The sequence below is a fragment of the Lycorma delicatula genome, chromosome 4 (genome assembly GCF_047948215.1).
Source record: "Lycorma delicatula isolate Av1 chromosome 4, ASM4794821v1, whole genome shotgun sequence".
Classification (NCBI taxonomy): domain Eukaryota; kingdom Metazoa; phylum Arthropoda; class Insecta; order Hemiptera; family Fulgoridae; genus Lycorma; species Lycorma delicatula.
The window spans coordinates 62,492,032-62,505,306 of NC_134458.1; the positions used below are offsets into that span (position 1 = coordinate 62,492,032).

A 13,275-nucleotide genomic window follows, 5' to 3' on the forward strand; every position below is an offset into this window, starting at 1 on the left:
GATCTTTATACCTAAATTGATTCATAATAAAAATGATGGCAGCAGGACAGCAAGTTTATTCCTGGATTTTAAAAAGGCATCTGACGTAACTGAATGGGAGAAGTTATTGAGAAAGCTTTGGGCAGCTAGAATTAGAAGCATGTGCAATAACAGGTTTAAGTCTTATTTGAGTGATAGATACCAACAAGTTTTAGAGTCAATAATGTGCTTAGTGAGGTGGGCGAGATAATTTATGGGGTTCCGAAGGATCTGTACTTGGGCCAGTGCTGTTTCTTGTATATATTAATGATTTATGTCAAGGCTTCTTTCACAGGCATATGACCACCTTTGCAGATGATACAGCACTTTGTTATGTGTCATCTTCTCAGTCTGGAATTAAAAATGACATGGAAGATGACCTAAGGGTCACAAGATGCTGGCTTGCAATAAATTGAATTTCATTAAATGTAAATAAGACAAATTACATGAACATCAGTTTGCAAAGTATGATAGAAAATTTTGTAAGTATTAAATATCACTCGTTGGGCTGTAACATGAATACTGGTTGTTCATGTGAGGACATTTCACATGCTACATCTGTGAAATACTTGGGTATTACTTTGGACAATAGACTATCCTGGAATGTCCATATTACTAATCTCAAAAGCAATTATGTGTTTATGTAAATAAATTCTATTATTTAAAAAAATATCGCCGTTAGAGTTCTGAAATCAAGGTTAAAGTATGGCGTGATATGTTGGGGTGGAACCTAGTACAATATTTTTAGATCTGTTTATATTGCTCAGAAGCATGTAGTACATATAATATTAGATAAAAGTAAGACATGAATCCTTCCCATTATTCAGAGGTCTTAAGATCTTGCCACTGTGATATATGTATTTCTTTAGAATACTAATGGCATATTATAAAGACCATACACAGGGTAGGATCCTTGGTACTTTGGTTACGAGGTCTTTGCAGCAAGCAGATAAAGTAGTTCCTCCTAGGCCAAGAATCAAGTTATTTAAACATTTTTATTCATATTTAGGTCAAAAAACATTTAATCGTTTATCAAGGGAATTTAAAGTCATAGAAGAAACTAAAACATTTTCACTATTAATTTACGATCAGTTGTTGTCAATTGAAGATGTACAGTTTTTTTTTAATTGATTGACCTGTGATTCTGGTTGGAATCAATGACAGTAAAAGTTTCATATCTGTATTATCTTTATTTTTGTTACCATTATTTTTCTTTCAATTTTATCTAGGATTAATTTCATTTTCAATTTTATCATTGTTTCTTGTATTGTATTTATGGTTCTGAGTTATTTAATCTGTATGTATATAAAATCTTGTCACTAGCTGAAACTTTAGTAGTGCAAGACTAGTATCGTGTAATTAATTTTGAAATCCACTTGGAAATCCACACTTGACCATTATCAATAAATGATTAGTTTATTATTTTATTCATTGAAAAATAATGGATGGTAACCTCCAATACATTTATTACTATAGGGGGTACCTCATTCCACAAGATTATGTAATAAACGTTTACTTTTATTATTTTACTTCTATTTTATATTACTTGATTATACGTTTATTAAGCTTATGTATTAAGAATTTATAACTGTAAATAAGTTTATTTTCACTGGTAATCTGTTTATTTTGTGAAATAAAGATTATTTTATATATTACATAGATATATAAAACTATTATAAAACAGAACAATATTATAGTTAATATTAGTAGCATCACATAAGTGAAATAATTACTCACTTTTATTGTGTACCCTTCTCTTAACCGACAGCACAAAACACTAGTTAAACTAGCATTTAAATTATCTTCCACTTGTTTCTTTGTTAAGAGTTGAGGTTCTCTATTTCCATAAAATCTTTGATTGCTAAAAATAAAAAAATATAGTCTATATAAAATTGAATTATTTCATTTTCACATTCAATTTATTTTAAATTAAAAGGTGTGTAACAAGATCAGACTACCAATATAAGGAAAACTACAAATAATAAAACATCTAAACAAAAATGACCAACTACTACACATTAATTTACTTTTGAATTGAACAGAATCAAAATCTTCAATAACAAAAAGCCTTTTATTCAAAAAGAAAGTGACTCCTATCAGTAGGTAGTACATACCTTTGCTGATCCATGGCAGTGTGTATAAATATAATTTCAACATAGATCTGTTACTTTACACTACTGGTCCCAGTTTTCCTTATGTATGTAATATATGTAAACCGCCTGAGGTACAAGAAGCGTAAGTCAGGATGTTTTTCTCTGAGAGTAATAATGTTCACTAGAAACCCAGTCCCTGTGTTGAACAGAATGAAACATCACTTATACGGATGAATAACATCTGGCTTACAGGCATCAAGTTCAATAAAGAAGGGAAGAACAGGAAAACAGTTCATTCCTCACTTCCCCTAATAAGGCTGGAACAGGATGTTTGTTACTCTTAAGGGATGGCCATGTCATTTTTGGAAGAACTGATTTGTAATTTCTCGGATCACTTATAATTATTTCGGTCATAACACTTCTATACATTGTAACAATTATTATACTTACAATATAATTAATAAAAAATCTAAAAAATGAAACCACAAGAATCCAAAAATAGTCATATTTTTAAAAAACCATAAGTTGTCATGATCACTGCAAATTTTTGCAATCATCACAGTCTGATGCATTTACACAAAAGTTACATTATTGTCGCTCATATTATTTGCATATAACTGGACATTTCTGAAAGTTAAATTACCATGAATTCCTCATACCAAAACACTTACCACCACTAAAAAAATTTAATCAAAAAAACACTGCATGTCCAGTATTGTATATGGTAGTAGCAAAGCACCAAAATCACTCACTGACACTGTATACCAACTTGTAGCACAACATGAAAATCACTCCTAATGTCTGTCATTGCAGCAGAGCTGAATTCATTAATAAGAAATATATTAACAGTGAAACAAACAACAATTACATTTTTAAAGTAGAACATCATTACAATTGCCCAGGGTTAAATTAAAAAAAAAAAAATACTTAAATCCAACACATGCACACCCCCCACATACACACACACACATATATATGTATATGTGTGCGCACGCACGCACACACACACACAAAATAAAAGCAACCTACAAGTTTGAATACTGGTGTTCCTAAACCAACCTTGGGCCTTTATTATTTATTATCTATATTAATGATATATCTGAACTACAAAATCCTGATTGTAAAATTTTTGTCTTAACTATTTAGGTATTATCATCATATATCAACATTTCAGATGAGATTTTGAAATTTCAAATAAAAAATAAGGCCTCTGTTTTCGTAATATCTAAACTTACCTAAACTTCTTACTGTTAAAAATCTACTTACTACTACGTACAGAATTTATTATATTATTGTTAGCTATGATATAATTGAATTGGGGGAGGGGGGGTCAGCTAATAAAAACCAAATAAAATAATTAAAAACTATTCATAATAAAATAGTAAAAATTCTTTTAAATTCTAATAAAAATATTATATTACCACTTAATTTATTTGAAAAATATGTATTAGAATTTTTGAGTCATCATTATAGTGAAATGGCCCTGAACTATATAAAAACTTGTTTTTTCTCTAATGTGAGATATAAATCCATTCAATTATTAAGAATATACAAAGAAATTGGCAGAAAGAATATACTGCTGTGTTATTTTAATAAACTGCCTGTTGAAACTAAAAATCTATTATCAAGAAATTATAAAAAAATATTAGAAAAGGCTATAAGATGAATGAACCTGAATTAAGGCTATTTCATACTGATGATTGTATTGGATATCATTTTTTTTTTTTTGTATACACCTGACTCCATGATGGTGCCATGGCATCTCTGCAGAGTACTGTTGATACAATGTCTCTGTACTGTGTTACTATGTGACTACATATAAAATAAATAAATATATATATTTAAATATATATACACAAAGGTAGTAATATAAATTTAAATGGACAGTATAACAAAAAAAAGAAGAAATTGCATAACTTTAGAATTAGACAGAGAGAAAATTACGTTTAGAAGTAATAAGATAAACAACATAACAAATAGTATTATTGTTAAAGTAGATATCAATTTTCAGATTATCATACATAAAAATCAATAAATAAATAAAACTCATTATTTTATAACAAAAAATTTATTTGGCAAACAAATTTAATAAATAACTCATAAAAATCTTATGCAACAATGATTTTATCAAAGACAAAAAATAATTAAAATAACTACCAAAAGATCAGCTCCTACATTTTCTAGTATATTAAAACACAAAGTAACAAATATGAAAACACTAGCATGGAAAACACACAGATCAGGATTAAAATTCTCCAAACAAAACTTCCACATTATGAAATTTCAGTGGTTACAAGGATAATTAAGAGGAACCTCCACTGATTGTTGGCCAAGTTCATAATATAAATTATTAGCTTAACAGAATTCCTGCTCTCACTTTACCTCACAGCCCATTCTCCAGGTACTGGAGTAGGTTTACTTAAATCCATTGGTGCTAAATTTCCTTTCTTAAAGCTCCATGTGAGAAATACCTTTTGATAAAGATTTATATCGTTTGATGGAATCTGAAAAAAAATTGTACAGAAACAGAGATTATAAATCAAGATTTATTATGTATACATCAACATTAGAAAAACATAAAACTAACCGATATTAATCAAATAAAATGGATACTATAAGATGGTTTCTGAATATTAAAAAATTAATAATATTAAAAATCAAATTCAAACACATGAAATATACATACACAAACAGGCACGTTTAAATGCTCAAACTGCATTCACTCGGTAGCACAAAAAATGTAATGTATATTAAAGATTCTGAGAACCAATTCTCTATGGTTTTTTCTACCAAAAAAAAAAAAAAAAAAAAAAAAAAAAAAAAACAATGAGAATGTCAGTTATTTAATAGAAGTTATATATTTATGCTGATTAAATCAAACAGATTAAGTTCAGCATAATAAATTAAAATACTGGTGATAGCATAAAAACATATTTTTAAAAACCAACATACTGGAGGAGGTGAAGCCACATAAGCACCGGTCGTTGAAAAAGCTATGAACTGCATTAGCTCTACATAAGGTACAAGTCCAAGTGAGCACTGAGGATGAAACTGACTTCCAACATGAAGAAATGAAACTGATACAGCATTTGTACGGAGCTGAGTCAATACAGAATCCAAAACGTGAACATCAGGTAATGTTATCATACCATCAGTAATAACAATCAAATCTGTAACAAAACAAAATCATGAACATTTTTTGAATGACCGAATAATATCCTCACAATCAACAGTTTCTCATTGTTGTAACAAATATTTAAATATCATTATTATCTTCCTCTGATACAACAGTTCAACTGTTCTCTCTAAATAATCTCTACAAGTCATTAATTCTATGCACCACGTATGCTGCTCAGGTGTAAATCGGGAGAACAAAAAAAGCTCTAGTATGTGAAAGAAGGCTAAGAGCTGAAGCAAGTATGGAAGTAGTGTTCTGTCTCATGGTGTCTGGGTGTCTGTGTGTCCATGTGAGTCATCATTACATCACTGTGTGTGAGTGTGTGTGTGTCCAATAATAAAAAAAAAGATCCAATAAATCTGTGTACCACCTCTACAATTATTATGTTCCTACTGTTTTGAAAGTCATGCTATATATTCAGTTTCAAAGAAATAGTTTCTTTGACATGATCGGTGTCCTTGCTTTCAAGATTATACTCACTCGCTCTCTTGTTTTAGTCGCAAAGTTATAGCCGGTGTGAGCAAATGCAGTTACAGTGCCAAGCAGTGGTTAATGACATACATTTGGGTGCACAAATTATTACACGCAGGTAAAAAATGACAAAAATAATGAATGTATTTCGTGAACACTTTAAAAAAGGCCTGTTAAAGCAACAATGCTTTATCAGGAAAAACATACATTTGATTCTAGCAATGGTAAAACAGGCCGCACAGAGGATAAAAAAAAGGTTTGAATATAAGACCATTTTGACTGACCTTTCTGAATGAATTATTAAATGGAGTCATGGAACAGTGTTGCAGCCGATCATGCTTAATTAGCATGATTTCCAAATGTGGTGTCTGGAAGTATTTTCTGCAATGAATATGCAATTTGTAACAGTTCACAAACCACAAATGTGATTTTCTGGGCTAAGGAAAGTCCTCATTTTGTAGACGGGTCAGAAAAGTATCCACCATATGTCATGACAATAGTGGGGATGACAGTGTGATAAAATATTGATTATACCTACATTCTATAGATTCAGGCCATATTTTTTTTTAAAAGCATGCTAATGGTATTATAATTATTTATTTAAATGAAAACAATTTCTAGGCTGTGGTGTACAAGCACCAACAGCACCACAAACCCCCAATGTTACCACACTCATAACAACATTTTGGGAAACAATTAAGGCCTATGTATCTCAATATTGATACATAAGAAACAAAGAATTAAACAATGTGGAGGAATCCTTTCAAACCATAATTCAGAAATGATTCACAACATATCAAAAAGGACATGGAGGTGCTCTGTGCCTCCAGCATGACGGTGCACGTACAAATTCACTAAATAAATTAATTGCAAGTAAAATAAATAATATAAATATTCAAAATATGTATTGAGTACACAATGAATATTTGTACAGGGGCTACAAGGACTGCTCGAGCATATGTATAATAGTTATCATGTAAACGTTGAGGTACTGAACGGCAGCACCTTTCCCCTCTGATGAAAAAAAATTCTTATCTTATACTCTTATTAATCCTCTTAATTATTATTTTTAATTACTAGGTAATTAATAATTATTTGATAATTTTTTTTTTTTTTTGTCTTCAGTCATTTGACTGGTTTGATGCAGCTCTCCAAGATTCCCTATCTAGTGCTAGTCGTTTCATTTCAGTATACCCTCTACATCCTACATCCCCAACAATTTGTTTTACATACTCCAAACGTGGCCTGCCTATACAATTTTTCCCTTCTACCTGTCCTTCCAATATTAAAGCGACTATTCCAGGATGCCTTAGTATGTGGCCTATAAGTCTGTCTCTTCTTTTAACTGTATTTTTCCAAATGCTTCTTTCTTCATCTATTTGCTGCAATACCTCTTCATTTGTCACTTTATCCACCCATCTGATTTTTAACATTCTCCTATAGCACCACATTTCAAAAGCTTCTAATCTTTTCTTCTCAGATACTCCGATTGTCCAAGTTTCACTTCCATATAAAGCGACACTCCAAACATACACTTTCAAAAATCTTTTCCTGACATTTAAATTAATTTTTGATGTAAACAAATTATATTTCTTACTGAAGGCTCGTTTAGCTTGTGCTATTCAGCATTTTATATCGCTCCTGCTTCGTCCATCTTTAGTAATTCTACTTCCCAAATAACAAAATTCTTCTACCTCCATAATCTTTTCTCCTCCTATTTTCACATTCAGTGGTCCATCTTTGTTATTTCTACTACATTTCATTACTTTTGTTTTGTTCTTGTTTATTTTCATGCGATAGTTCTTGCGTAGGACTTCATCTGTGCCGTTCATTGTTTCTTCTAAATCCTTTTTATTCTCAGCTAGAATTACTATATCATCAGCAAATTGTAGCATCTTTATCTTTTCACCTTGTACTGTTACTCCGAATCTAAATTGTTCTTTAACATCATTAACTGCTAGTTCCATGTAAAGATTAAAAAGTAACGGAGATAGGGAACATCCTTGTCGGACTCCCTTTCTTATTACGGCTTCTTTCTTATGTTCTTCAATTGTTACTGTTGCTGTTTGGTTCCTGTACATGTTAGCAATTGTTCTTCTATCTCTGTATTTGAACCCTAATTTTTTTAAAGTGCTGAACATTTTATTCCATACATACGTTATCGAATGCCTTTTCTAGGTCTATAAACGCCAAGTATGTTGGCTTGTTTTTCTTTAATCTTCCTTCTACTATTAATCTGAGGCCTAAAATTCCTTCCCTTGTCCCTATACTTTTCCTGAAACCAAATTGGTCTTCTCCTAACATTTCCTCCACTCTCCTCTCAATTCTTCTGTATAGAATTCTAGTTAAGATTTTTGATGCATGACTAGTTAAACTAATTGTTCTGTATTCTTCACATTTATCTGCCCCTGCTTTCTTTGGTATCATTACTATAACACTTTTTTTGAAGTCTGATGGAAATTCCCCTTTTTCATAAATATTACACACCAGTTTGTATAATCTATCAATCGCTTTCTCACCTGCACTGCGCAGTAATTCTACAGGTATTCCGTCTATTCCAGGAGCCTTTCTGCCATTTAAATCTTTTAATGCTCTCTTAAAATCAGATCTCAGTATTGTTTCTCCCCTTTCGTCCTCTTTGACCTCCTCTTCTTCCTCTGTAACACCATTTCCTAATTCATTTCCTCCGTATAACTCTTCAATATATTCCACCCATCTATCGACTTTACCTTTCGTATTATATATTGGTGTACCATCTTTGTTTAACACATTATTAGATTTTAATTTATGTACCCCAAAATTTTCCTTAACTTTCCTGTATGCTCCGTCTATTTTACCAATGTTCATTTCTCTTTCCACTTCTGAACACTTTTCTTTAATCCACTCTTCTTTCGCCAGTTTGCACTTCCTGTTTATAACATTTCTTAATTGCCGATAGTTCCTTTTACTTTCTTCATCACTAGCATTCTTATATTTTCTACGTTCATCCATCAGCTGCAATATATCGTCTGAAACCCAAGGTTTTCTACCAGTTCTCTTTATTCCTCCTAAGTTTGCTTCTGCTGATTTAAGAATTTCCTTTTTAACATTCTCCCATTCTTCTTCTACATTTTCTACCTTATCTTTTTTACTCAGACCTCTTGCGATGTCCTCCTCAAAAATCTTCTTTACCTCCTCTTCCTCAAGCTTCTCTAAATTCCACCGATTCATCTGACACCTTTTTTTCAGGTTTTTAAACCCCAATCTACATTTCATTATCACCAAATTATGGTCGCTATCAATGTCTGCTCCAGGGTAAGTTTTGCAGTCAACGAGTTGATTTCTAAATCTTTGCTTAACCATGATATAATCTATCTGATACCTTGCAGTATCGCCTGGCTTTTTCCAAGTGTATATTCTTCTATTATGATTTTTAAATAGGGTGTTGGCAATTACTAAATTATACTTCGTGCAAAACTCTATAAGTCGGTCCCCTCTTTCATTCCTTTTGCCCAGCCCGTATTCACCCACTATATTTCCTTCCTTGCCTTTTCCAATGCTTGCATTCCAATCTCCAACTATTATTAAATTTTCATATCCTTTTACGTGTTTAATTGCTTCATCAATCTCTTCGTATACACACTCTACTTCATCATCATCATGGGCGCTTGTAGGCATATAAACGTTAAATTTGATAATTATTTATATTAATAACAATTATTAAATAATGATAATTACTGTTATCATTAACTTTAAATATTTACAAATTTAACTTATTTATAGCCTAATTACACAAAAAAAAATTATAAATAGTCATGATATACAACTAGTTAACAAAAGAAATGGTCGTGAGAAAAATTATTAATGATTTAAGGGCAACAACAAAAATTATTATTTATTAATATTTATCAATTTGAATTGCTTCATTTATTACACAAGGACCAAGAACTAAAAATGTCCTGCTAACGTTTGAAGAAATTGTGTTTGTGTAAAAAAAACTTCTGGTCAAATACATTGTGGTTTGAAACAAGATTTGTCAAGCATATTCCATGATTTTGCACAACCAGTGTTCATGTAAGCTGTAATTTTTTTTAAAATGACTTTCAATTTGTTAGTAAATTTTTTTCTAAAAATATTTTAATTGACAAACTACCACCATCAGTTCAATATTACCTAAAATAAATTAAAATCCTTTCTGACCATTATTTTAAGTCAATCTAGTTTTATAGAATTATAAAATTTACTCTTACATGAGATGTGGTACATCAAAGTAGAGATTCCATTACGCTGTTCCAGTACATTCTAACAGAAATTATGCACTATAATCATCTATATATATTTCTTACTATTAATATATTACTTAATATTTATATATAAATATATATATATATATATATATATATAATATATATATTACACTGTCAGTTACTCAAATAACTGGGATAAATATTTACATACAAAAAAGTATATATTTGAACATACAAAAAAGTATAATATTGCAATGCAGCTACATAATATGTAAGGTAGCCTAGATATAGAGACACATATATTTGAATACTGTAAATGACATATTTAGTTTTTCAATATGTGCACATAGTTCAAGATCATTTTTCACTACACATAAGACCAATGTCAGATCGATGTCATAAATTAAATACAGGAAAAAATAGGTAAATTCATGATTCATAGGTTTTTTGTCAAGATTTTTTATGTATACATTCACATAAAAATAAAATCTAATATTTTGGTAGTGTTTTTGAAAACATTTTCTTTACAGCTAAAGATTTCATGCTTTTAAACTATACAAATTCTGTTTTCAAACCACAGCATGAGGTATCCACAGCATGAAATTCATCAGGGAAACAGGTCCAGGGCCGTCACAATTTTCATAATATATAAGTCATATCCAAGGCACCCAATATTTTAGCTGATACTAATAATCTCTTTATCTTTTCGTTACATAATATTTTCAGTTTTATCATATATTTTCCCTTGCATAACTTTCTTTTAACTCTTCAAACCCAGAACACAACCTACTGAAGCACAAAACATCTTTTACTTTTTCTTGATTTTCACTTTTACTACTATTTAGCTTATATGACAGATCATACATATTTTCTCATTAAACAGTAATAAATGGTGCATGTAACAATTTAAAAAACATTTGCAATTTATTCTAATACAATGTTCAAAAAATAAATGACAATGTTTTTTTTTTTATGAAATGGGTGCTGGGATTTATCCTAGCGGGCATATTTGTTTTAACTATATTTCTACAGTTTATTACAATGTTCTTGATTCCCACTTTTTAACTTTATAACCGAATTAAATGATTCAATGGACAGAAATACAATGATCATTAACAAAAAAAATGACCACACATCACTTAATTAAATGAGAAATAATTATCAAACACTAAATGAGATGATGAACAGCTTACTAGAACAATTGCTTGGAGGTAGTAATCGAACAGCAAGCATCCCATATCTTAATAAATTAATAAATCCTGAATCCGGGTTCACCATAGAAATTTCTGTTTTAGAAGAAACAAACAATTTTTCATTGTTTATCTCTTCGAATAAACCTCCAACAAGCCTTTCTGATTCTGCCTACAAACAAAACAAAAATATCTATCTGTTATCGGTATGATGAAATGCGAATCTACCTTTAAAATAACTAAATTTAAAAAAACTCACATTCAAATTACATAAAAATATTACTTATTTTTTAATTATACATATAAAAGACAGTTCATAATTTGAAATAGATTAATTATAAAATATGAGTAAATGACTACTTTTACCACTTGACACTGTGCATTAAAAATTATCCAGTGTTCAGATTCATTACTGAATGAATGTTATTAGCCTGTTAAACTATATTTGCAGAAATATTTTTGACATGATGTTTAATAAAGCACAAAAGAATTACTATTATTATTATAAGTTCAGCATGAAACAAAAACACCCAATTTTCACATATTCCATTTGTTGTTTAGACGTACCAGATGTGTTCAAAAAATAACAATTTTTTAATTCTGCTCACTACTTCTCTTTGACCAAGTTCATCACTTTTTTCCCACATGACAGCAGCAGTGTCTATAATGAATATCAATATTTTCACCCATATTAGATGCACAGTTCAAATTCAACAGCCAAATAATTAGAATGTATTTTATTATGAATTTATTTTGATTGAAAATTATGGAGCAAAGAATTTACATTAGAAATGCAGTGGAACTTATGGAGCTTATGGAACAAATGCAGTGAAGTTATGACTATGTTAGATAAGGAAGATTTGTTTTGATGATGGAGGTTATATCAATATCATCGTTAAATGACTAAAATAAATGGTTTCAAAAAGGCTGTAAAGCTGAAGATGACACAAAGATTCCACATCCTAAAAAATCAACAACTAATGAAAATATCGACAAAATAAAAGGCATTGTGATCAACAATCAACAAATCACTATTACAGAAGTTCCTGAAGATTTAGGAATTTCTTATGGCTTGAGTGAAACAATTGTGAATGACATTTTGGGTATGAAAAGAGCAGCAGTAAAATTTGTTCCAAAACTGCTGAATTTTCAACAAAAGCAACATCAAAGAACTGATATAAATTTCCTGAAGAACCAAGACCAAAAAAAGCATAGAGTTCGATTGAATGTTAAGGCTCTCCTTGTTTTTTTTTTATTACAGTTGCTTCATTCCTTATGAATTCTAACAGGTTCTTATAAGTTTTACTGTCAAAAGATAGTATTACTTACCAGTTTTATGTCATTTACAAGAGGCAATCCAAAAAAAAATGATCACAAATGTGAGTAAACAATTCTTGGATATTTCACCATGATACTGCTCTACTTCACACTTCACAATTAATTCATATTTACAAAAAAAAAAAAACACCAAATTGATGTCACAGTCTCTATATTCTCCAGACATAGCACCCTGTAACTTTTTCTTATTTCCAATGATTAAGAGAAGATTTAAAGGACAATGAAATTTGAAAAAACTGCTAAGTGGACTTAAGGCTATACCAAAAAATACATCCACAAATTTTTTAAGGATTTAAAGAAATGCTGACATAAATGTGTAGCATCAATGGGGAACTACTTTGAAGGGGGGCAATATGAATATTTATTAACACAATAAATTAATTAGTTTAATTTATAGTTTAATAATTTAATTTTTAGTTTAATAAATTGATTTAGGAAAATTTATAGTTTTATTTAATTTTATCAAACTTAATTTCCATACATCATTAAATATTTGTAAGTTAATTTCAAGGATTTAAATTCTTTAATTTCATTTTAATTTTTTAACTTTAATTAACATTTTCTAATTTTAATGTGTACTCTGAAAATCATTCATTATTCATTAATTATATATATCTGAACATTTTGTTAAATGACAAATTCTCATAGGACTGCCAAATCGATTTTATTTGTAACTAACTCAAACTGTACCATTCTGTTTTTAAGTCTGTTCATGGCAGGCAAGCTTGTCATCAATATTAAATATTTATTATGCTTATGTA

General features: G+C 29.9%; 1 protein-coding gene across 2 annotated transcripts in view; it reads right to left on the reverse strand.

Annotated features, from left to right (window-relative positions):
* Nucleotides 1–13,275, reverse strand: part of LOC142323459 (KICSTOR complex protein SZT2-like) — a 342,875-nt gene that overhangs the window by 286,461 nt on the left and 43,139 nt on the right. For both annotated transcript variants that reach the window (XM_075363101.1, XM_075363100.1), the window contains exons 7-10: nt 11,180–11,348; nt 5,064–5,281; nt 4,494–4,615; nt 1,756–1,879 (exon numbers count right to left, since the gene is read on the reverse strand). In XM_075363101.1, coding sequence (XP_075219216.1) covers nt 1,756–1,879; nt 4,494–4,615; nt 5,064–5,281; nt 11,180–11,348 — 633 coding nt within the window. The remainder of the gene's footprint in view (nt 1–1,755; nt 1,880–4,493; nt 4,616–5,063; nt 5,282–11,179; nt 11,349–13,275) is intronic.